General features: G+C 38.6%; 1 protein-coding gene across 2 annotated transcripts in view; it reads left to right on the top strand.

The window, feature by feature from the left end:
• The window catches only part of CTSC (cathepsin C), a 29,551-nt gene extending 7,716 nt beyond the window's left edge, over nucleotides 1–21,835 (top strand). Inside the window, exons 3-7 of one of the 2 annotated variants that reach the window (XM_080913270.1) lie at nucleotides 9,615–9,781; nucleotides 12,291–12,443; nucleotides 15,106–15,221; nucleotides 20,329–20,460; nucleotides 21,153–21,835. In XM_080913270.1, coding sequence (XP_080769396.1) covers nucleotides 9,615–9,781; nucleotides 12,291–12,443; nucleotides 15,106–15,221; nucleotides 20,329–20,460; nucleotides 21,153–21,655 — 1,071 coding nt within the window. In that variant the 3' untranslated portion in view covers nucleotides 21,656–21,835. Of the gene's footprint in view, nucleotides 1–1,642; nucleotides 4,041–9,614; nucleotides 9,782–12,290; nucleotides 12,444–15,105; nucleotides 15,222–20,328; nucleotides 20,461–21,152 lie in introns of those variants that run through there. The other variant, XM_080913271.1, reaches the window with a different exon arrangement.
• The last annotated feature ends 4,864 nt before the right edge of the window (nucleotides 21,836–26,699 follow it).

The following is a 26,699-nucleotide window of genomic DNA, read 5'->3' as shown; positions in this document are numbered from 1 at the left end:
CATTTCCGCTACCTTTAACCTCTCTGCTGGTTGCTGTAACCTTTCAGCTTCACGTGTTCTGATTGTACTGTCAAATCCCAAGTGCCATAAACATAACCGTAGAAGAAGACTTGAACCCAAAAGGGAGAAGACTAACCTGGTAAAGGTTGGATAACAGTTCACAGTTGTAAAATTACTAAGCTGTTCTAGCTTGCTTAGTTTTTTTTTTCCAAAGACTTATTCATGGGAGAACCATGTATAGTGTGTATCCTAATACCTAGACATTCATCCAAGAAGCATTACTACCACATTAACATGTACAGGAGATATACCTATGCATCAAAGGTGCAAGACTGAGGTCACAGTTCTTTCTATTTATCTTTTGGGGAGAATGTGACTCTTTCAAAATGAATTGTCATGCCAGTCACTTATTACCAAGTTGTCATTCATCTTTCATGTGGCTCCTACTAGAGGCATAGAATTCTGATTGGAATAGAATCAGACCCTTTGGCTCACTCATTTCATATTTTCAGAATAAATATGGAATTACATCTCACCTATAAAATTTGAATGGGAATAATATCTGATGAGCAAATAAAATTTATGCGATGTCTTAAACTTCATCTTGTTTTGAAATAATATTGTTTCTCCTTGTCCTTCTTGTTCTTGGTTACTGATCCCTGAAAGTCAGATGATGAGAAAGAGAAAATGAGAACAGGTCTTGTAAGCACCACCCTCGCTCTGTAGCCACATTTCAGGCTCTGTACCTGGCTTTGCAATAGGTCTGTAGCATCCATATAAGCAGAAAGGAACTACTACTGGACCTGCTTAATCACTGCCTCGTAAAATGTGGAGAATCCGGCCGTCTCTAAAACCAGCTCATTGTGGGCGAGCATAAGTGACAGGAATGAGTAGTGTTTTTGTTCTTCAGGGAACTGAATAAGTAGAGAATATGTTATTTTCCTGTAGTTCAGAAATGCACAGAATTTTTTAATCTGTTGCATGGTGATACTTTAGGAGGAAGATTGAATGGAAAACCTCCCCAAAGTGGATCTCTGATTTCTCAATACAATTTATGAAATTCTGCCCTAAATCTTCTACTTTGGAGAGACATGTACCAGTAGTTAACATATACCATGTTAACCCCTAGTCTGTGTTTTATAACTGGGGTGTATGCCCTAGTATTTAGGCAAGCATCCAAACAGCATCGGGACTACATTTAAATGTCTACAATACACAGTATGGGACTAAGATGCTAGAATTTAGCTTGTTGCTTCAGTAAACTTTAAAATCACATTAGCTTTATAGAGAGGCAGTCACTTTCAGATGCATGTGCTTTGCAAGCATGTTGCCTGCATGCAGAATTTAGCTTGTTGCTTCAGTAAACTTTAAAACCACACTAGCTTTATAGAGAGGCAGTCACTTTCAGATGCATGTGCTTTGCAAGCATGTTGCCTGCATGCATAATACTCTTCTTAAAGCATGAGGTCAACAGCAATTTTATGTGAATGTCTTTAATAACCTAAAAAGAATACTACCAATGCCTAATTTATTAGTGCTTGTATTGCATTTTAAAAAATTTTAATTAACATGGGCTACTATGATAAAGTGTTAAAAGATGATATGATCTTTGTTTCTTGTAACGCTAGTTTTTGTTTTGTAGTTATTAAATAGATCATCTGTTGAGGCTCTTAAAATCACAGCCAAGAACAGACCTTGGCTTAAGAGGCAAACTGTTGGATCTACCTCTAGCAGCTAGCTGAGGCCATGGCAGCTACACTCCCTCTGGAATCTGTTTGCATGTAAAATGCAGAGGAGTCCTGGTGACCTACCTCCAAGGCAACTACCCTCCTGGAGGATTCCTTGGGAAACAGTAATCACCACTGTGGAATGTGAACCACCAGAAACTGCACAGAATAAAGGAAAAACACTGTGGAAGATATGAAGTCTCAGGGGGGCTTCAGCATTTTTTTTTTTTTCGTTTTCTATTTGAATACTATAAAATAGTTTCTCTGAACTGGACAGGACTGGTTTGATTTTAAGACCCCCCCCCCCCGTGTTTTGTCAAACTGAACATTTTACTCACAGTTAATTTGTCTCTTTCTGGGTGCCTTTACTTTTTAAAAGCACTTTGAGATACTCCCAAATCTAGAAGGCTTTGAGATGACATGAGGTGGAGAGCTATTGATTGCTGGAGGGAAGATGGTCCCGAGAACATAAAAGGAGGGAAGAAGCTTTCTTAGCCATACATTAAAAGATGTATCTTAGTCATATATTAAAAGATGTATCTTAGCCATACATTAAAAGATGTATCTTAGCCATACATTAAAAGATGTATCTTAGCCTAAAAGATGTATCTTGCAGACAGTGAATCTGCAGTGCTCCCAGTCAGAAAATGGTATGGTTAATGCTTTTTTGTTTTCTATTCTTTTGCTTGTCTCTTCTGTTCTCTTTTCCTTGTCTATTTCTTCATTTTGGTTTTTAAATTAGGTGCTAGCTTCTTGCTAAGAACTTGGCATACTATGACTATGAAAGCCCTATAAAGCTGATGAAACTAGTCTCCCATAATGCTGAAGCTCATACAGTTTCTGATTATAAAATGATCATCGTAATCTTTCAAACCTTAGGACTTCATTGGGGCTAAAAAGTAAAAGAGACAGGAATGGTTTTTAGAAGCACATTTGGGTAGTTCTTTTGGTACCTTTAGCACAGAAGCATTATGAACATTAGTTCACTGGGGTGGTTTTTGCACTGGCTGTTACTGAAGTCTTAGGAAACGCCTTTCCAGTTTGTTTCCTTACCACTGAGTCCACTCATTTTCTTGCTGGTAGCCAGAGTTCTTGCACTCAGCAGGTAACATTAACTTGGCTTTCCCCTTAGCAGTCCCACACACTGGGAACCAAGTTAAAATTAAAACTTCTGTATCAACCCCAGTGAAATCCCTTGTGAAACTGACTTTCTTTAATTGCACTATTGTTCAGCCTGATTGCTATCTTCTAGCTTTTTCCTGCTAAGCAGCAGAGTCATTTCCTTCTCACTTGGTTTCCAGCTGACTGGGAGAACATAAAAGGCATGTGTACCTAGTCACCCACTCTGCTTTTATCCTGATACTGGGTTTGAGTCATAATTGTTTTATGCCATGTCAGATTTACTTATTTGGTGACGTTTCTCTCTCTCTCTCTCTCTCTCTCTCTCTCTCTCTCTCTCTCTCTCTCTCTCTCTCTCTCTCTCTCTCTTTCTTTCTTTCTTAATCCTGCCTCTGATAGTCTTCAACATCTAGGATGCGTCTGTCATTTCATGGTGAGAGTCTGTTAGGAACTCCCTAGTCCTCTGTAGGTGTATCTAGTTTGTACTTGTAAAGGAATGGTCTGGAATCTTTATCTTCCAGGATGGACATCTGCTTTTTTTTCTTTGTCTTTAATATTTAATGTAAATAGTACTTCACAGGTCTGGTACCTTCTCTTCAGAATTTTTACAAGTAATACTAACCTACAAAGTATCAGCTACATTTCTCATCTTGTTATAAAACACCATGACTAAGCAGACTTCACTTGGCTTACAGTTTCAGAGTTAAAACTCATGATAGAGGAAATGAAGGAAGGACTGAGAGCTCACATCTTCGCCCACATGCACTAAGCAGGAAGAACTAACTGGAGATCGTGTAGCCTCAGAAACCTCTAAGCCCACCTCTAAAGATACACCTCTTCCAACAAGGACACATTTTTGAATCCTTTCCAGTTTCAACAAGTGGAGACAGTATGTAATTATATGAACCTACTGCAGAGGGCAGGCACTCTCATTCAAACCAATACACAAGATATCACTTTTGGGGGGCTCTAGAAACATTGGCCAGAGTTGGCCATATATTCTTTCTGTTCTCTGTTCTGAGAAATACTATCAAGTTTCTTATAGAGTTCTGGTGCACTAGTGCTTAAGCATCCTTTCTCATAATCACCTGTTTGTATTCCATTCTGCTTTGTAAGAAGAGGAATTATCGACTCTGTATTACAAAATACTGTATTGCCTACATTCTGTGTAATAAGTGTCAAATAGCATGAGAAAATGGGTTTAATAAATAATTTTGTAAAAAAAGAACCTTAAAAAATACATCACTGTGGTATTGTTTTTATTGATGTTACTCTAATGTTCTTACCTTTGTGCCCTTAGAGGCTCTCTGGCAGGCCTTTGAACGTTCGTTAAATGACTTAATACAAAAGATATCAGACTCATTGTGTGCATTGTGTGTGTGTGTGTGTGTGTGTGTGTGTGTGTGTGTGTGTGTGTGTGTTCATGATGCCAAAACTTCTTTCATATATAAAGTCACAAAAAAAAAAAAAAAAAAAAAAGAAGAAGAAGAAGAGGAAGAAGTCTTAAGCTTAAAGTTGTAAAGTTCTTGCTTTGGAGGTTATTAGTCCGGTGGTTCCTGGTTCTGTTTTTGTTGATTTGTTTTTAAGTAGCCTGGAAGAGAATAAGGTCGGCTCAGCTGCTAAGCATAAAAAGAAATTAGAGATAATTAACTGTTGAATGGATTGTCAGGTTTTCTTTCGACCTCACAATTGAGACTTTGAACCAGGAACTGAGAATGAGCCCAAGAAGGACGACCACCTTGCTGAGTGGTAAATGGTAGTTTGCTTTTAAGCTGTTTTTGGAACGTATATTTTAGCTTAAATCTAGTGTCTTCAAGCACAGGTAATAATCAAGTTTACCATTTTCCATTCTTGTATTTGAATCTAAATGTCAGTATTTTCTATTTAAAATGTATCATCATTTGGTTGCAACTTCCTGGCAGCTTTGCATTGGATTAGAATTCAACTTTTTAAATAAACTGTTTGTTCTTGTTAATAGGCAGAAAGCCGATGCTTATTCTTGGAACAGAATTAAGGAAGTTGGCTTCATTCTGAGAAAACTATGGTAGTCTGGAGGTATTTAGCCAAATGTGGATTTGGTCAAATGAGCCTTGTTGTTTCTTAACCCTTTCCTGACACTATAAACACAGCAGGAAATGGAATGCCTTAGTTTGCATTGATGTTGCTCTTGAGACTGAGGGGTGTGAGGAGACAAAAAGTCCAGTGACCCTTCCCTAGATTTGAGTGTTGCTCAAGTGACATACATTTTCACATAGATGTTAATCATTCACACCTCAAACATCTCTGAAGTACTGCTCTGGGAAGAGGACATAGATGTCTAGATCTTTATTTTATGATTTGTATAGTCAGCTTTTAAAACTCTATGGGTGCACCCCTATAGTAATGTGAGGTTCGATCATTAAATGAACAGTATATATTGTAATAAGTCATTTCAAGAAGATATGATTAATAATGAAAGATATCATAATCTTGTTTTCTAAAGCACTGTTATTGTCTTACTGCTGACATTTGCCTCTAGAGGCCTATTTGCACAACTATCTGTTTTTGAAATAAAGAAACACCTCAATTAATAATTTGCAGCTAAGAGTCAGTTGTCTGAAAGCATAGAAAAAGTGTTAAACAACTTTGTGACATAAATACCTTCAGGACAACAGATGGTCAGTTTGCTACTTTTCTCTTACCTTTACAAATGTTTATATATGCTTATAGAGTTACTGGTGGGGTGCATTTTAAAATTTTTAAAACCTTAAACTTTACTGTTATTAATCAAGCAAAGTGTGATTATCATAAATATCTTGCCCATTTCAGGTAAGAACACAAGCTCTCTAACTGTAGCTTGTTAAAAGTGTCATGAGTGATAAGTAAAGAGCTGGAATTTAAAAAGCAAAACTGTTGGTATCTCCTGACCAGTGTACTAGGTGAAATAAACACTTACATATTTGCTGTACAGTTTATCCAGAGAAGTAATGGAAGGACATTAATTAAAAAAAAAAAAATCTTTAAAGTATTATGTAGGGGGCAGTGCTGATGTTAAGTCCTGTTCCCTAATTGGTTCTTGATCTGTCAGTAAAGAAAGCCAGGGCCAATTGCTGGGCAGAAGGTACAGGTGGGACTTCCAGGTCCCAGGAGGAAAAGGCAGACACAAAGAAGGAGAGGAGTTTTTTGCCATGCTTTGGAGTAAGAAGTCACTAGCCATGTGAGGTCTCAGAGGAAGTGGTGCCTGTGGTCACTACTACAGGCGGGTGGTCAGGGATGTTTCCCTGAAGTTTAGGGTAGGCAGGGGGAGCAGAAGCTAAAAATATTATTAAGGATGCACGTTTCCAGGTGGGAGATGGTTATGGCCAGCAGGTGTGTCCTAAGACAAGTTGAAAAGGAACAAACTGTGTGTCTTTTGCCTGAGGATTCGAGGGAAGTTTTGTGGGAGCTGGTAGCATGGTCACCTCCCAGAGCATAAAACTACATGCGACAGTATCAAAAGAACAGTAGAGAGTTATAGGATAAATAGCTTGAGTTGTATGATGTCCCCAGGAGGTTACTGGTAGATCTAGAAAAGTTGATAATGGTGTAGTAGTGATGGTGGTGGTTAGAATGGGGTTAAGGACATTAGCGAATATGTGACCAGTTAATGGAAACTTTGAGTAAGCCAAAGGTCACAGGAGACAGCTCTCTGAACTTAAGAACTACATGTTGGGAGGTCTTCTGGTTGTAGCTCTCTACTTTATTTTGCAGTAGAAATTGGCAGAAGTGAATGGAAACTTAAATTGTCTCATCTATGCAAGCCAGTCTTCAGAAACCAATGTTTATACAAATGAAAAATTCTTTGGGGGGAAAATTTATTGCTGGATAATGGTGCCAGGATTTCAGTCTTTTAATCCTCACAAAAAAGTTTGAGTTCACTGTGGCTAGAAGAGTCCCTGAGAACTTTCCAATAAAGGAAGAAATGAATTCACCCCAGGAGTTTTTTCAGGTTAAGGGTTCAAACTCTTGACCTTTGACTCAACTTAATCAATGCCACATGTCTACCACTTTGGACCTCACCCTACATATCTGCTCCATCTGTGTAACTGTCTGCTCCTCGTAGGGTGACTTCAGGTTAACTAAAGAAAACTCAGATTACTCAAGCTGCAGAATATTACAAAATACAGTTTTGAAGGGTAAAATGATTCCATGAATTTAATATATCAGAAGTAATTGCAAATGCTGGTTTTACTATAAGATATGAGTTATAATAACCAACTTGTAGATTTTTTTAAAAATACTTCAAGGTATACAAATTAAAGTGTGTGCAATAACAGTGATTTATCAGACTTTGCTAATTTTATAGAGAAGCACAGATGTATGATTGTGCGGGTTGGAAGGTCTACGTGCATGTTTTCGACTTCTAGGTGAATCTGAATTTACATCATAAAACAGGCTTGGAAAAAAGAATGGGCATTTTGGAAGACACACCTCCAGACATACAAGCATGTATGCTTCCTGGCTCTTGGATGACTTGACATTACAATGCTGCTATTAATTTCCAATCCCGAACATTTTCTGAATTTTGTAAGTCAACGTTGAAATCATTCATAGTAAGACCTGTTCTTTATTCTTATTCACTCATTCAATAATTAACTGCTTCCTGCTGCCAGAAAGCTCCCTAGATAGTAAATAAACAAAAATCTTATTTTCACAATGCTATGTTTTTATAGGAGGAATATTTATAGTGGGTACCCCAGGGAGGACACATAAACAGTCTGTGCTATTGAATATATTACAATCAACACCATTTACCAATGAATGTAGATGGGAGACACTGACCCAGGAACATAAAAGCCCAAGGCAGCAGAGCTAGCTTCTATCTGTATTCCAAGCCTCAAAGGTCTTGGGTATCCTTTACCTCTGCTCTGCAGTAATAAGTCCTTGGCAAGAATGGCAGAGTTAGAAATAGTCAGGGGCCACAGTGTGCAGCTCTCCTGAGTCAGCGTATCTGCTGTATTTTTAGAGCATCCATTGGATTAAAAAGAAACCACAAGGGCCAACAAGTGTCAGCTGTGAAACTCTGCCCATTCTCTCTCTTTGCAGGGCCACCGGTGCTACATTAAAGAGCTATTTCTCCTTATCCTAAGAGGTTATTTTGAGGTCGGGATAACGCGATGGAAGCATCGTTGGGAAGTAGCCTTTGCTCTGTAGTTTCTGGGCTTCTCTGTTGTTCTCTGCCACAGCTGTTTGTGAAGGAGCAGGATATGAAGAAACTCTGCACGATAAAGGGGGCAGTGTTTGGTTCTAGGTGTGCTTGGTGTAACAAACCTTGTAGATAATTTATTTCTGCCCTCTGAGAGAGTATATTTTTTTCTGTGTTGTCTTGAGCCCGTAGGATCAATTAGGAATCTAAAGTGTTTATAGAATAAGGGCTTTCTGCCTTTGTGATAGAAAGCAGCTGGATACAGTATCTTAATAGGAAGAGCTGGCTATGCTTCCCGAAGTCCAAGAGAAGTGTTACACGCTGTGAGGAACATTTAGCAGATTTCCTGAACCTTGAATGGCTCATATTTTCTAAGAGAACTCATTAATTATGCAAAACATGAGTTAATAAAATTATTTTCCATTTTCATATTTGAAACCTTATAGGCTGATTTTATTATTTTTTCCCTGTTATACTGGCATAAATATTTACTGGCATTGCTACAGAGAGATATGGAGACACAGAGGACATTCTGCTGTAAGGAACTCTTCATGGCTTTTAAGATATTCAGGCATTTTCCAATCAGCAGACCTGAAAGAGTCTATGGTTTTCCAAGGCCTACCTGGGTCATCTTAGCGGATTGTATAAAATCACCAGTCTATGTGTCAACTTGCCTGAGATCTTGGAAATAATTGTGTCAAAATGTATTTACTACACTTAACCTACCTAAGAGTCCAAGGACACAGTAAGCGCTGACAGCGCACAGCCTGGAGTCTGTGTTCGGCCATGCAGTGAGCTGCTCAGCCTGTACCGGACCACTGAGTCCCAGTGTTAACCTCTGAGTGGAATGTCTTCTTTCTCCAGTGTCTTTGTTCAATGGTATAGTAGAGTTGCCTTCAAATCTAACTTGTGCTGATGGGTTTGTTCCTTCTACCCCCTCCCTCCTGCTTATTCTGGTCATGAAAGTCATGGAAACTCTAGAGGCAATGTGTCTGAATTCAAACCTGCGTCTGTCACTTGAGTATTCTTTTAGGGGCAACACAGGAACATGCAAAGGGCCATATTACTGAAATAAAGTGCAGCCAATAATTAAGTTGCCTCATAATAGGCATATTCTGATACACAAGGAAACTAGTAACAAAAGAGGATTTTGTTTAGCTATACAGAAATACTTGGTTTCTGTTCTTATAATCTGCTGACGGGAGCCTCTTCTGATAGAAATACAGGAGGAAAATTTTGTACTTGCCACTTGACAGCCCTGTAGGCTTCAGGAAGATGCCCTGAAGCTGAAAAAACATCAAACTGTGGGGCAGGTATTTCTTCATAGACTGATTTTGAGAATTAAATGCAAGAGGTCTTGCGTGTGAGCTTTTCCCCCATACCCATTCTCTCATTCCTAGAAGTACATTTTGTTTGGTGGCCAACAATGCTAACCTTAGAAAAACTGGTTTCTCTGATCTACAGAATAATTATCAAAACATCATTGGCTAAAACAAAATTTTTATTTTGGTTGGCATAGGGCCACAATACATCTTTAGGGTGAAGAGGAGCCAAGGAAACTTGAGAGCACAGGTGTCATTGGTCTTTGGTTTTCTTACTTGCAGTATGAAGTCAGAAGCAGCAAGGTCATCAGTTACTGCAATGAGACCATGGTTGGGTGGGTCCACGATGTGCTGGGCCAGAACTGGGCTTGCTTCGTTGGCAAGAAGTTGGGAAGTCACGTTTCGAAGGTTAATGTGAATGTGGCACACCTGGGAGGTCTCCAGGACAAGTGAGTTGTGACAAGGGATGTCCATTTAGCTTTGCTTAATGCTGTGTGTGGTATGAATGTGTGTTTACTTTCAGAAGCAGTAATTTTGCTGTGTTATGTAAATTGAACATAGCTGAGTTAAGGGATGCTGGAAACGGATGCGGTCTGACTGAGTTTACAGAAAGGTAATATTTCAACACAACGAACCAGGAACTGTTTATAAACAAGACCACCATCAAAGGAACCACACAAATAGCAAATTACTACTAGGAAAGAAAAATATTACCTCGTTAGCCATAGTATAGTGATGACGTCCATAATACATGCATTTGATGATGCTGCAACTGGTGTCCAGTTACAAAACCAACAGACTGCTTGGATACAGAGCCATGAAAGTCCTTAGCATTTCTATTCCTGCAGTCTTTATTTGCTTGGGCTGTCACAGAAGCCTTGCAGAGCTGGTGGCCTAGAGGGCAGCTTTTGCTCTGAGCTTTGAAGGCTAGACTTTGGTTTCTTCCCAGTGTGTTGCTGGCTCCTCTTTCTCGCTGTGTCCTCACTTGGACTTGTCTGCAGTATCCTAACCCACTAGTCTCAGGACCCTTGTAAAACTAGACCAGAGCCCACAGGAATGACATCCTTTGGCCTTTATTAACTCTTTTAAGGCCTGTTTCTAAATACAGTCTCTGGTTGAGATATTGGAGGTGAGCGTTTGAAGTATGGCTATGATATTTCTCCTCCCTTCTTTTTCCAAGGGATAAAATTCAGCCTATAATGTGCAGTTACTATTCTTTATTCAGGTTATCTGCAATAAGGAACCATACAAACAAGAATTCTCAGACATGATTAGTTTTGCAGGAGGAAGATCAGTAAGTGTTCTTTTCCATTTTGTTTAGTTAGAAAAGCCACTAAAAGTGCCCATTCAGACCAAATGATCCTGCCAAGGACTACCTGTATCAGAGAGCTCATGGAAGATAAGACTGGGAAGATGACTTAATCTTGTTTCTCAAAGTGCTTCCCCAAATGGAAACTGATCCAGTCTTTCCTTCTATGTTCAGTCCCTAAGTAAATTTAGGTGGTATGGTTCTTGGAAGCAGTTCACCTTGCATTTTTCTGTGCATTGTTCTGGTGAGGCTGATTGAACCTTTCAAGCACTGCACCACCAAAGAATATCCCCCCAATACCTTATCCTGAAAATAAACATTTGAGATTAAATTAAGGCCTCTTTTAGCTCTGAGTGAGCTGTTATCTGCTATTATTACATTATTCTATTTACATTATTCTTTGAGAATTTCATGTATGTACATGTTTTCTTCTCATATCTGCCACTCACCCACTCCAGCATCTCCCGGACGCTCTCCCATGATCCCTCTAAATGTCGTATTTCTTTTTCTTTTTTCCCTGTTTCTCTTTAGAACTCACTGGCTCCAATTTGAGTCACCTGTAGGCATGTGGCTGTGCAATCCTCTACCATAGCCAGGCAACTTTCTAGCTAGGGAAATGGTTTCATGAACCCATAGAGACTAGAATGTTGACTGACTTGACCTTTTAAAAACTTCTCGATTCTTAAGCACTAAACTAGCACTGAAGAGCTGCAATGGCATCCTGTTGTCAGGGTAATGCCTATTAGTGAATGAGGCTTTCCTGGCTATTATGATTAATTAAGGAAAGTAGGAACCAATGATTCTCAAAAATGTAATAGTGAGCTACATTCCCTCAAGCGATAGAGTGCACAGTATGTAATTGATGTGCATTGACACGCAGGTTTGACAAACAACATTTATTGAATAACATTTTTTTTTTGTAATCATGTGCTTTCTGTGTTATTTTTACATCCATGGCCAAACACTTCACAGAGTGGCCAAGTGATTCTTATGCTAATGCTTATGTGAATCACATGAAGAACTTTTGTCAGAGTCTGATTTCAGTGATCTGACTTGAGTCCTCAGATATTTCTGCTAGTATTCATTTTTTAACAAGAAGGGCATAAAACCCCTTTATCAAATAGTTCTTAGAATTGTTTATTTATAAAACATGTATTCATATACTCGCTTTGCTCATATAATAAATTATAAAAGTACACATTGAAAAGGCCACACAGAGGTCAAGATCACAGTGTAGCCAGTAGCCTTGCAGACATGGGGCCCTGGATTCTGTACGTTTGCTGCATGAACGATGTGGTGGTGCATGCCTATGATCCTCTCACCTAGGCGGGAGACACTTAGTAACAGAAGGACAAAGCCATTTCTAGATACATAATGATTTTCAGACCAGATCCTGTTTCAAAAATAGAAAATAAATAAAATGCAGAAAAGGTAATCCTCTCATGCCAACTACAGAGATAAATGTGGCTTTAAAACAAAATTGCACGTAAGGAACATAACAGTTTTCAGCTTTACTCTGCTGCCAATTGTGTTCTTGAAAGACTTACCACTTCCAACTTTGACACACACAGTGTGGGTATCAGTTTTATTGGAGACTAGCTTCACCTGGAAAGACTATCCCTAAGACTATGTCCCTTGGCTGTTGACAGATATTCTGAAAGGCTCTACAGTCACAACCACAACTTTGTGAAGGCCATCAATACTGTTCAGAAGTCTTGGACTGCAACCATATATGAGGAATATGAGAAACTGAGCCTACGAGACCTGAGAAGGAGAAGTGGTCACAGCCCAAGGACCCCAAGGTAACACTGTCTCCCCTGTCACAAGGAAGTCAGCCTCCCTCCACACCAGCCCATCTGTATGTCCCAATTTTTTATTAGTCATCCCAATTTAAAGGGGGTTGTTGCTGTTGTCTTTTTTCTCTCACCGTTTCTATATTTGTGCGTACTGTCCAAGTCATATTTTGGGGTCTTTCCTGTGTTCTTGGTTCACATCCTGTCTCTATTTTATTCATGTTTTTTCTTTTCTCTTTAATGTCAAGAAAGTCTTGAAATGTTTCCATTTTACTTTCCTAACCCCAGCTATGACCGTTACTGACAATAATCTAATAACTGGACTTATACTTGCCAGGTAATATAAATAGGCCCATATCTGTGTTTTCTACTTGACTTGTTTTAAAAACATGTTGGAAAATGTTATTTTCATTTTACTCCCACTTTATGCTGCTACTTCTGGTCCCCTAGGTATCTCTCAGCCTGCTCATAGTAACTGTAAAATTTGCCATTGGCAAAAATCTGAAAATATAGGAGTTTTAAGGTTCAGGAAAAATAACTTCTTATTTCTCATTCACCTCTCACTTCATCTCCTCCCTAACCATGGCTTGGTAGCATTTGTAATCTTTTGTTTGTAACCTTGTGGTATCTCCCTGCTTTGGGAAATATATATGCATATGTGAGGAAGAATTCTTCTTTATCTTTCTAGAACTGTGGCTGGATCTAGGAGTGGATTTCTGGTTCCTTAGCATTTGTTAAGGATCCAAAGCCATTCCTGTGATGCCAAACCTTTCTTTAGGAGAAACCAACATGGTTAAATAGAAGGGAACTAGAGATCAAGAGGGGTTAATAAATTATTTAGGATGATCACTTTCTCTAACATATTAAAATATTTTGCAATTTTCAGAGCATTCAAACGTTAATTTCTGGTTAGCTATAGAGTGTTTTAATTTTTTTATGATTGAAATAAGCCACACAATGATGTAGCTCTTTAAATTAGCTGAGATACATCTCCAATGTTTTTTTTTTTTCCCTCAGTGGAGAAGTCAACCCAATTTGATAGAAATATTTAACTATGAGACATTATGGCTTTTTTCTTTTCTGATCAATAACATCCTTTTTATTAAAATAATATTGTAATAATATTCCTCAAAGCCTGTTCTAGGGGCTTCTAGTAATAAGCTACTCTACTTCATCTAAGCTGGGACAAGGAGTACATCACAATATCCCCTTCCTAGATTTATGAAGCAGGGTCTAAATGTGTCTGTGACAGAAAATTGACACTTGTTTAAGAGAACTCTGAAGCTGAGGGAAATAGCAATGGAGACAAGAGCTTGTTCTGTCTGAGAGTCTGAGCTTCACATTACAGTTTTGCCATATGTCACATGCTTTGTTTTAGGAAGACTCTTTTTCTCTTAGAGTCTATCCACATACCTCTGCTTTATAGAAAGCTCCTTTTATTACTAGAGCTCGACTAGAGAGTTTAACATAAAGAATGAAGTCACACACAGAAGGAAATATTAAAGCAAATTTGGAAGTTGGGGTGCTTGATTTCCAGTAGATTTTGTTGTATACGAGTTGACTCTGCCATAAATGTCTAGTCGTGTAGTAGAAAGTCTTACATATCTTTAAGCTGAGCCTTAAGAACTGCTGGACTCCTAAGCAGACATCACTTCTGAGTAGCTCTCTGATGCACACATTTCACTGGAGTTCTAAAACACTGAGGCCCAAGGCATTAAGACCAGGGAATAGATAGACAATAATCTGGAAAGTATTTCTAATTCTCATGCTAGTACTCCTAAGGTCCTTTCTCCTTTTGTTTGTGTTCTTTTTTAAGCTTTATGTATTATATATACACTGTTCTGCCTGCATCTATGCCTACAGGCCATGAGAAGGCACCAGATCTCTTTACTGATGGTTGGTTGTTAGCCACCCTGTGATTGCTGGGAGTTGAACTCAGGACCTCTGGAAGAGTGGTCAGTGTACTTAACCACCGAGCCATCTTTCCAGCCCTTGTTTGTGCTCTTATAATATGGCTTCCAAATTCTCTGCTGCATAGAATAGCAGGAAAATGGAAGCTGTCATTTTGATGGCTAGTTAGTGACAGAAAAGTATGTTAGATCGCCAGAATCTAATTTAGTACCTCTGGTGAATTGTTTGATGATGGTGACAATTATCATAGCTGCCATTTACAGATAGGTCATCCTTTTTGTGTTATTATTATTGTTCTCATTATTGTTATTATTACATTGGATTTTTGTCAACACTCTTTGAAATAGGCATGAGCATACTTATTTTCATAAGAATGAACTGTAATTTGTGACATTAAAGTTCTTTGCAGAACATCACATATTGTGAAACCATCACTACCTCTTGAGTCAAACACCAATTAGTCTCATGTTTTATCTAGACCCTCCAATAAACATCCTAAATGTGTATCTTGTTTCCTAACCCACATCTCACAAGACAAGGTAACTATTCAAGCATACTAGAAGTAGCTTTCACTGTACACAAAAAGTGACTATGTCTTAAGTCTACAGTAACTGCAAGCTACTTATGCAGCAGAGTTATGCAATGGAAATATTGTGTAATGGCCAAATCATACCACAAGTGTCCCTTAGAATCAAAGGTGAAGAGACCATCTTTTAAGAAAAGACTTCATATTGGTATTAAATATATATTTCCGTTCTAGGCCCAAACCTGCCCCAATGACTGATGAAATACGGCAACAAATTTTAAATTTGCCAGAATCTTGGGACTGGAGAAATGTCCGTGGCATCAATTTTGTTAGCCCTGTTCGAAACCAAGGTAAAACTACCACGTCCAAGCTTTCATTAAGTCACCAGAGCTGTTGTTAATTGAATATTTATTATGTATTGGGCTGGAGGGTAGATTTAAGGATACAGGAAAGGAATGGCCATCATTTTTCTACTTTAGCAAAGAGATGGAAGCCAAGTGTGGTAGCACATGATGGAGAGGCTGACCCAGCGTTGGTAGTTAGCCTGTACTATATAGTGTGGTCCTGCATTTAAAAAAAAAAAAAAAAAAAAAAAATGGCCCTGAATTCTTCATTTCTTCCGAGGCAAGGACCAAATTTGTTAAACATGGTCTACTTAGATGAGCTCAACATTTTTCAAAGATTTTACCAGAGTGTTAAGTAGGACTCATTTATCTGGTTGATAGAAGACACTTTTGTGGATAATAAGCAATTAAATGTGGTCTTTCCAAAAGAAGTTAAGCTGCCTAGTTGGATCCTTTCTGTTACTTGACCCCCATTTCTGCCATTATGTGATCTTTAATTACTACACGAACTTAGATTTTTTGAGCTATATATGGATCTTTTAATTAACTTTATATCAGAATTTGGCTTCTGATGAAATCAGTTGATTTAGTTTTTTTAAGTCAGGAGTTGATTTAGCCTTGCAAATTACAAGACGTGCTTCAACTGCACTTGAGAATGGATAGTCTTACTTTCCTTAGTTTTACTCAAAAATTGTATGGAGACTCATCAATACAAGTTATGTGTCTGATCTGAAGTTTTATGATATTAAAGTAAGTCTCAAAGTTTGTTAACATGTTAGATTTAAGATTTTCTTAACTTAAATATACTCAACTGGTAAAAACATGCACACATTCATTTTGAAAAAAAATATTTGTTTTGCTAGTTACTATGAAATATAAAACATCAACAATAATAAAATGGTTTTGCTTATACATGTTGTAAGTTAGCTAAAAGAAAGTTAATAATTTTGCATGTACCCTCATAGAGTTGAGGAAATAAATTATTTGTGGTTTTTATCAAATGAAAATTGTAATTAAAAATGTGTGATTTCGAGAGATAAATTCTTCCTTTTTTCTAAAAGTACATTTGTATTCAATTTCTCCCACTTTTTACCACTAATCCCATGTGCTTCAAGTTCCATCCTCAGTGAAGGAGTTTTGCGTGTACAAAGCTTTGCTCTGGTTTGGCTTCACACAATCAAAAACACTCTTATCCTTCATTTGGTGTCATGGGTTTGCTCTCTTTCATTCAGGGACTCACTTCCTCTAGAGGAGGTATAATTCCTGACATCCTCTACCTTTATCATTTCCTAGAGAGGGAAATGAACGCAAGTAATGAGTAATTTAGAAACCAAATTTTTGACACCTTAAAAAGGTCCTGTCACTAAAGTAAAAAGGGGAATAGTTCACTGGGAGCCAAGTACATGTGACTATATGGCCTGGGAACATGACTTTTCTCTGAATGACACATTCTTTAGTAGAGGTCTATTATTACATTTTAGACATATGTTTTGTAGTCATAGAACAAAAAAATGTTAAAAAAAAGGGGGTTTTGCCAAATATGTTGGTGGGAGCATAAATTAGGTTAGTTACAGCAAAGATTACAAGTCTCACTGTGAAATTCAGATGTTATTTGAGGATATTCTTAGATTTGGGGTTGATGGAGGCTAGTGGTTTACTATTAACTTATGATCAGTTACAACTGTGGAATGCAATTAATTGGTGAGGCCACTAAAGATACCCCAAGAGAACCTGGGCACTCAGTCAGTTTCTTAGAGTCATAAATGTTCCAATCGCTCACTCAGCCTGCAGAAGATTAAAACCTAACTGATTGCCAGATAGATCTGGTGCCGGCTCGTTTTGTGTCATCTTGACACAAACTAGAGAAAATGCGTCCATCAGCTTATGGGTACATCTTTATGGCATTTTCTTCATTAATGATTAATGCGGAAGGGTCCTTGTCACTGTGGGAGGTACCAGACACGACCTTAGTGGACCTGGGCACTATGAGAAAAGCTGAAGAAGCCATGAGGAATAAGCCCCCCGCATTGAGTTCCTACCCTGATTTCCCTTCAAAACAGACTGTAGTGTAAGATGTAATAAACCCTTTCTCCCACAAATTGCTTTTGGGTTGTGGTGTTGTAGCGGGATGATAGAAACCCCAACTAAAAAGAATCTGTGGAGACCTATTGAAGATGAGGGAAGTGAGGGATGTGCGCTGCTGCCTTGCCAGGCACATTCCAACCGGCAAACACTATGAGCTGTTATCATGTTGCCGCGGCATCTTCCATCACTCACGTTAAAAAGCTCTTCTGTGCGTGTGTGAGATGGACGTGCAGCAGCGTTCACCCATGTTTGTAGACCAGTGGCTAATGAGCTGTTTTCCTCATCACTCTCCACCGCTTTCTTTGGAACACCATCCCTCACTGACCGTGGTGCTCTGCCCAGCAAGCCTCCAGCCTGACTCCATCAACCCAGTTTTGGGCTTACAGACTTGTACGACAGCAGCTTTCATGCAGGTCCTGGGGATCTGATCCCTGGTCATTGGGTTTGCGTACCAACACTTTGCCCACTGAGCCCTCTCGCCAGCCCCTAAGAAGCTTTTTAATAGCAGAGTGTTTAAAGACTAGTCACTTCCCAAGACTTAAGTATTTAGAAGGATATGCATGCAAAACATGAAAGTATCACGTGATACTCACATTAGTTATGGGACTGTGAAGTTCAGTGGGAAAGGGTAGAGTTTATCTCCACATGGATGGACAGCAGGTGCTGTAAGAGTAATCCAGGGGAAGGGAATGAGACATTTTGAAGGAAATTCTTTAATATTGCTTTTCTGGATATTTGGTAAAAGCTCCCCTTTCTATGTGAGTTGTAAATATGATTTTTACCAAACAATGGAAATGTCAGAACACAAGTCATTTGTGAGCTGATTGCTTTTCAACTGATCTGTCACCTGCACTGTCATGTGGTGTCTGAGGAAATAATGTAACAAGACATTCCTCTTCTCACTTCTTTTTGATATTTTTCTTCTACTTCACATTGGGAAAGGTATTTACTTGTTTTCTCTTCTTGTTAATTGAAGTACTTGGAAATATAGAATTCCAAATTGGGCACAGTTAAGGAAATTCACAGCTTTTTTTTTTAGTCTGTGAACAGAGCAAGAACAAAGTAAAAAAAAAAAAAAAAAACAAAAACCAAAAATTGGTAAGACAAATGAAGTGTTATATTTCCACTTTAAAACAGGTGTAAAATGTCTTTTAGCTAGAGTGATGTTCAAGTATAAGTGGCGGGAGAAGATAGAAAATTAAGTGAGATAGATTTATTTTCTTTGCTCCCAGGTCTTATTATTTTGGGAGACAGTGGCTCTCTGGGTTCATATTTGGCATTACTGCCCATTTTCTCAATATTTAGAGTCCACCCTATTTAAGTCTTAGTTATAAATGTTTCTCATTAGAAGAAGACAAGGCCCTCCAGTTGTTCACAATACCAAATCTATACTTGTACAAGAATGAGGAGAAACGCCACATGCTAAGTGGTTTGCTGTGGCTCACATGGCTAATGACCACGGAAGAGAGACAAGAACTGTGGCTACTGCAGGGTGATCCCTGTTGCTGGAGGATGCGTAGCATGTGAAAGCCATGTGTTACCTCTTTGTGGGCGGGGTTACATGCCAAGCTTTCTGTAAGTGAGACCCCTTCTCACTTACTGCATTAAGGTCACCTAAATACTGTGGGTTTCTGGAATCTCAACCGGGTTATTTTTTAAAAGGAGGGAGTGATTGATTGTCTTTGACAGTTGACAATTTTCCCAGAAAGTCGGGGGCCTAAAGGAAATTTTCCCATTCCTGTGATTTCAAAACAAAGCACTTTCTGAGTTATGGACTATACTTATGGCCTGTCACTCCCATAGGAGCCGATGGTCAGATAATGTGGGTTTAATATGATACTTACAGGCTTTCTCTTTGCAGCTGTTAAAAGCTGAGGAAGCCATGTTGTTTAAAGGGCTTAAGTGCCTCTTGTAAACGAAAATAGCTTTGGTTATTTGGTCACACATCTACTATTTGCCTTATTAAAATAAGAAAGAGTCTGGAAGAAGTATTCTCTAAATGCTTTAGAAACTAACCAGTCAAAGTTACTAATGTTCCTATGTACTGTCTATATTTCAAGGAAGGAAAAACTGAAATAGACTTTAAAAAAAGCCAAACATGAAAAGAAAACGTGTTATTTGCTTTTGTTGTTTGTTTGTTTAGTTCTCTGCCCTTACAGAGCTTATCCCCTTCCAGAATAAGCAAAGTTGTAATTTAAACTTACAGTGATTTTAAATACATACAAAGGCCACTAACCCAGCAGTAAGAGAAAACAAGGTACTAACATGGGCTATCAGGTCATTGCCATTGCTTAGCTGATGGACAAGTCATTGCTTCAAATTTTAGGCCTCAGATATCAAGTGACCAGACTTAAAGTAATGACTTGTAGGTCAGCATGATTTAGATGGTTATTTAGCAACTCATCTCCAAAATTTAGATGATTGTTCATCAAACTAGAGCAGCGTATAACAAGGCCAAATATGAGAGTCTTGGAAGGGAGAGTTTGGGGAAAGATCAGACATGACAGTAGTTAATAAGAAAGGAGGCTCTTGGCACATTGATTCAGGATCTTGTGGCACCGAGACCTGGAAAAGGAGGCTCACATCAGCATCCAAAGTTCTGTTTCCTCTAGAGCTGAGAAACCAGTAGTTGTCTGGCAGTTTCCTTGACTTTACATCATTTCTGGGTTGTAAATAATGTGCCTGCTCATGTTCACTTGACTCATTCTTTCCAAAAACATGCACTGAACTCCTTCATCCCATCCCATGGCAAGACAAATGGTGCTCGAGGAATTGCCTTGTTTAGTGTGAGGAAGAAAAGTCCAAGTATTTTAGATAGGTTTTAGAACAGTAGAATGTCAACAGCATCTTGGCTTTTCTTTGTTTCCAGGGGCTTCATAAATAATCACCTGACAAAGGGAAAACGGTATCCCTGTGGCGATTTTTAAGAAAAATGTTTATTATAAATTCTATATTAAGGTGTCTCACTCAGATTTTCATATTTCTTTGTAAAATTATAAATAAATAATATGCATATTTTTATCTACAGAATCTTGTGGAAGCTGCTATTCATTTGCCTCTATGGGTATGCTAGAAGCAAGAATTCGTATATTAACCAACAATTCTCAGACCCCAATCCTGAGTCCTCAGGAGGTTGTATCTTGTAGCCAGTATGCCCAAGGTAAGTGTTTTATTTCAGAGTTATGTTAGAGTCATTTGATTATATATCGGCAACTATCTCTGCCTATGGCAGAGAGCGTCTGCAGTTAGACTGTGGTGTGACTCCTTCCCCACCAGTGGATAGTTTCTCATGGAATCTACTCCACAGCAAGGTGTCAGCACCGCATGGAATGGCCTTTCTTATGGTGTCACCTAAGAGTGCACAAAACTGTAAAACGCACTCAGAGACCGTATGCAAAAGCAGAAAAATAGTGTAACCAAATTTAGCTTAGGAAAATGATACAGCTTTTAAGTGTCATAGCTTTAGGTTTCAAACATCTCTTTCCACAACCCAGTTTCTACCACCATTATAATTCATTGCATGTTCTTAAGAGAATTTAACACTTTGTATTTACCCTTTTGGAACAGGAAATAATGAAGGCTCAAATAGGATTTAAGCGAAACACTATTTAAAATACTACTGCCGTCTTAAGTTTTCTGATGCCAGCCTAGATGTAGCCACTGAAATGTTTCCAGATTTCTAGTGAAATTGCTGGTGACCTGGGATTGTTAGATGAATTTCTAAGGAAGGAAGAATGACGTGATATTTAAACATAGAGCAACTTCCAGGGAACAGAAAAGAAAAGGCAGGGCGTAGATGTGCGTGCCTTCTTCCAATAGAAGTGTAATAATGACACGTGTTCTCATTTTTAGGTTGTGATGGTGGATTCCCATACCTCATTGCAGGAAAGTATGCCCAAGATTTTGGGGTAGTGGAAGAAAGCTGCTTTCCCTACACAGCCACAGATGCTCCGTGCAAACCGAGGGAGAACTGTGTCCGGTACTATTCCTCTGACTACTACTATGTGGGTGGCTTCTATGGTGGCTGCAATGAAGCCCTGATGAAGCTTGAGCTGGTTAAACACGGACCCATGGCAGTGGCCTTTGAAGTCCACGATGACTTCCTTCACTATCACAGTGGAGTCTACCACCACACTGGGCTGAGTGACCCTTTCAACCCCTTCGAGCTGACAAATCATGCCGTTTTGCTCGTGGGATATGGAAGAGATGCAGTCACTGGGGCAGATTACTGGATTGTAAAGAACAGCTGGGGCACGCAATGGGGAGAGAGTGGCTACTTCCGGATCCGCAGAGGAACTGATGAATGTGCAATCGAGAGCATAGCTGTGGCGGCCACACCAATTCCGAAACTGTAGGACGCAGCTCCCGGCGGAGCTCCCGGCGGTCCACATAGTTCCTTATTATTCACAGAGCGATTCAGCCACAGGCTTGAGACTGTTACAAAGCAATATCAGAAGCTTACCACTTAAAGAATTTTACCTTTGAATTGAAACAATCTTTGATTTTTATCAGTCCAATAAAATTTCTATGTGTGTTTCCGAGAATTTTGTCCTGACTTCTTCCCTTAGAAGCATTTATGTTCCATGGGAGTACTTCGTTACGGAGAAAAAAACAATAAAAATATTTCATGCATAAGACTACTGAGGGATAAGTGAAGATTTATTAGCTGCAAATGTGCTTGCTGTGCAAGTATGAGGACCTGAGGTCAGTCTTCAGGATCTGTGTCAGAGAAATAAGACAGATATATTGACACACTTGTAAGTCTAGTGCTAGGGAGGCAGACAGGTGATCCCTGAAGCTTAATGTTCAACCAGCATAGTTAGTAAACAAGTATCACATCAATGAGTGACCTGTGTCAAAATCAAGTTAGGAACTATAGTCATGGTTGTCCTCTGACATCTGGCTTTTATACATGTTTGGGCTTCCATATACACATGAACATATACTTAAATAAGTAAATAAAACAAGACCTTTTAACCTTGTCAAGGAGTATTTTCTGACAAACCCTAGTGAACCCTGAAATTTATATAGGAAATGAGGAGGAGTTTTTACAATATCTGTGTTGAAACTATTTCTTGCTGTATCTCTTCTGCATTTTGCAATACCAATAACAGTTGCTTAATGCGTGAAGTGTTAACTGTGGAGATTTGAGTAGCTCTGTGGGACTTCAGTGGATATTTCACAATGACATGAAATCATTCTGCTGAGTAAACAGTAAAAGTAATGTGACAGGCAAATTAGGCAATGCCACTGGAGCTCCACAACACTGTGACAAACCAGAAGCATTCTTGGGCTCAAGAAAAACAGCAGTCATATCCGCTGAACTCCTTACACAGATAGAAACAGGAATTTATACCAAAGGCAAAGGGTTGTGACTAAGCAGTGATACACTCATGACTGGGACCCAGATATGCTGACGCCATTTTTCCCAGAGTACCTTAGAACACTGAGAATGTCAATTACCTGAGGAGTTAGCTGTGTGCTCGATTCATTTGGTATTAGTCTTGAGATAGGGGCTCTGTTTGTAGCCCTGGCTACCTCAGAACTTGCTATATAGACCAGGGTAACCTCAAGCTCACAATGATCTGGTCTCTGCCTCCCAAATGACATTTTTTTTTTTTTTAAATTGTAGTTGACTAAAATAACATTTTCCTCTGCCCTTGAAGGAAAGTAACACTCTAGAAACATGCACTATGTCTTCATCTTTTGTTATTTAAGTTGGTGAGGCATCTTGCTTGACTGTTTTATTTTGGTGTTTTGAGACAGGGCCTTACTATGTAACCACATCTGATCTTACAATCTTCTTGACTTTGTCTCCTGTGTGCTAAGATTTTAGATTTGCTTTACAAAACCCAGGTATACTGAGTTTAAAATGCAGCTCCTTGAACTTCCTTGAGCTTGCCAAAGGTCTTTGACATTCTTGTGTTGATAAGGAAGTGGATATTTTGCCGTAGACAGCTGAGTTCATTGCTTTGTGGGCCTCCAGATAAACAATATTTTGTCACTGTTCTAAATATAACTTTATTCTTATGTCATGTTTTGCCTTTGTGAAAGTCTCTGTGAAGTCTGAAGTATATATAATCTCTGACTTTCATTAAATACTTTAATAAAAATTTGAGGGTACAATATAGGTTGAACATAAGTGGCTCTGGGCACCCCTTCTTCCAATTACGCTGAGTTGAGAACAGTAGTTTGAAGAGACTCTTTTCAGGCAATGATAAAAGGAATGGCCAAGAACAAGAGCTCAAGTTATTCTGTGCTCAAAAGGAAGATTATACTGGCAGGTAGTTTTCTGTACAAGGCAGAGAGCGTCACTCCACTGCAGTTAATGGAATTCAGTATCAACAGCTTGTAGATGGCGTACCATTCATCCACACTAATCCTCTCAGTCTGCTGACACTGTGCCCTCGAGAAAATAGAATGGGCTCTTTCCAAACAAAAGCTCTCATAAGATCTCCAGAAAAAGTCCATCTGGCAAAGGGAGGAAATTAAAGTGGGCATTTTAACTTTGGCACAGCCGAGGGCCCTGATGTCTAGAATCTGCTGGTTCTGGTTGTTACTGGTTAAATCCTACAAAAGTTTTCTTGTCTGGTCTATGTGAAAGACAAACTTTTTCAAATTTTACTTTTTATTCTTAATATACTTTTAATTAAAATAGAAGACACCACTTTCCCCCTCTCTAGTCCCCAGCTTCTTCCAGTTCTCTGCCTCTGACTCTGTCCACACAACCCAACTCTCAAACTGATGACTTCACGCTCTTTGATCATTATTGTTGCATGATAAATTTTTAGGCATAAATACAACCTGCTGAGTTCCTTTTTGTTGTCTGCGTACATTTTCCTGGCGTTGACCTTTTGCACTGGATAACCCTTTTGAAGTCTCATCCCTGAGACAGGTAAATTCTTCCTCTGGCAGTCATTAGTTCTCTATAGCTCTTATAGAGTTGGGAGTCCCTGAGTGAGTCCTTCCTCATTAACATGTTTGTTGACACTGTCATTGCTTAGTCTTCTTTCTGTAAGCATTTCAATGACAGATTTCCACAGCTGTCTTTCTGGTAGTCTGGCTCTTCACCCAGTTGTCTACTATGAAATTACCCTGAGACAGGCAGGAAGTGTGATGATTCTTATTATGAACTCTCTACTTCTAAGGTCTTATCCTAGGGCACGAAAGGTTTTTTATTTGTCTTTTAAGTCACGCTTGTGTGGTGGAGCACACCTTTAATCCCAGCACTCCTAAGGAAAAGGCAGATTCTGTTGAATCTGAGGTCAGGTCTGCACAGTGAGTTCAAGGCTAGCCAAACTTAAATAGTGAAATACTGTGTTAAAAAAACAAATAAACAATTAAACAAATTAAAGGTAGACATGCTACTTTGCTACTTAAATTCTTGACCTTTCATCTAAGACCATTTTATTCTAAAATAGATTTAAATAACTCAGTTTCTCTAGGCAACCCAATTGCAATTGAAACCCTATCTAATGTCTAACAACTTAACTTGGGAACTGAATACAATTTGTTTGCAAGAGAAACAGTTACCTGCTTCCGACAGATAGCTTAGGATCAAATGCTCTCTTCAGTATATACAAAGTATCCAGGAAAGCCCTGGGCATGAAGTAAGGACTTTCCAAATATTAGTTACCTTTCAAGCTGTTTTCCTACAAATTGAACTTTTAAATGATTTGCTATGGGGAAGAGCCAAGATATATTCTATAAACAAAAAGAATGTTATTGGTAAAATTTGTGGGAATTTTAAATCTTACTTAAGAACCCATTTAAAAAATGAAATTAACAAATACACAGAAACCCTTAAAAACACCTTTAACTTAGGAAGAGAATGCTTTGATTTGAATTGGTTTGGGTTACTTTTTGTTGTTGTTTTGAAGTTCTTACATGGTTCACCCCATGATGCTTGCTCCTACCTATGGGAACAGAGTAAGTGTGGCAGTAAAGGAGCTTTAGAAACTGGTGAAAGTGTTGCAGAGCAACTCAGAATCAGAGCAAGCTAAGGTTACTCTGAGATTTTCATAACTCATAAGATTTTCATAAGATTTCCTTCTTAGGTTCCAACAGCCTTAAGTAGACTCTAAGAAACTCTAAGATGAACACATTGTAGCACTGCAGCATTTTCTTGTTCACCTCGGCCTTTGAAAATGGCTTGGCCTTGATGGGAGAGGATTCCCCTAGCCCTGCAGATGTGATGTGCTAGGGAGGAACAGCATTGTTTATGGAAATTGAAATAACAGGCCTAAAAGGTTCCCGTTAGAAAAGCAACTAGAACTTTTCTCATGGATTTTATAATCCTCCCCTGTAAACAATTTCTAAAATCACACTAGCCATCACAATTTCTATTTTATTTGAAGTGAAGTGCTTCAAGTACATTGAACCCATAGATGATAGTTAGAAAGCATAATTGAATGAGTTTTCTTTAAATATGCTGAAGTTAGTGTTTATATCTTTAGTTCTGTAAAAAGAAACTTCCTGGGTAGAATTCCAGGGCTTGTGGATAAGGAAATGGGACAGGGTGTAAAATGCTTGCTACACAAGCTAAGAACCAGAGTTTAATCTCTGGGATCCACATAAAAATCTAATGTGACATTCATTGGCAATTTTAGTGTTTCTACAGAAAGGTGAGAGTCAGGGAAAATTAGCTGGGAGGTCTCTATGCCGGTCATGTTGGAATACTTCCCAAAACAGCAACAGACTGAGACAAGGATTGATGTCTGAAAGTAATGATGCACATACACAGATAGTTGATGAAGTACATAGATAGATGACATAAACTAAAACTATACATATATATATATATGGGGGTTGTGTACTTGTATCATTCAATATGTATATTTCAAGTTTATATGACCTTGAAGTTACCTGCTGGCTCCTGAGCATCCATTGTACCTGATGAAACATTAGCTACAAGAGGATGACCTCATAGAATCATAACTCTACAGCAAAGTATATGCATTTCCTGAAATTTCCTGGGCTATACCATACTTGAACTTCAGCTAAACTTCTGGTCAGTGAAACCACATTTTAAGCTTGGTGACAACATCAAGAAACACAAAAGATATACTAGTCCTAGGACAGAAATGCAACATATGCTTAAGTCTGTGGCCTTTTTCTTCTTCACGAATGTAGTTATTATGATCACTTCTGCCCAGTGACATTTAAAGGTAATTTTGACGTAAAACGAAGAACTAATTTAACCTCTCCCTTTCCAACTCTGAGCGTGTCAAGCACATGTACTTTTAAATTTTTTTGAGCTTTGTTTCCTAAAAAACTACTTATTTGTAGAACTTCTATTCCACAGGGAGTTAAATGGCAGAAGGAGAGTTAGAAACTTCAAACTCAATAAATTGAAGAAAAAATTGCAAGCCTTCCTCTAATGCAAAGAATCTAAATAGG

This window comes from Micromys minutus (genome assembly GCF_963924665.1).
Source record: "Micromys minutus genome assembly, chromosome: 2".
Classification (NCBI taxonomy): domain Eukaryota; kingdom Metazoa; phylum Chordata; class Mammalia; order Rodentia; family Muridae; genus Micromys; species Micromys minutus.
This window is presented reverse-complemented; position numbering and strand designations above follow the sequence as displayed.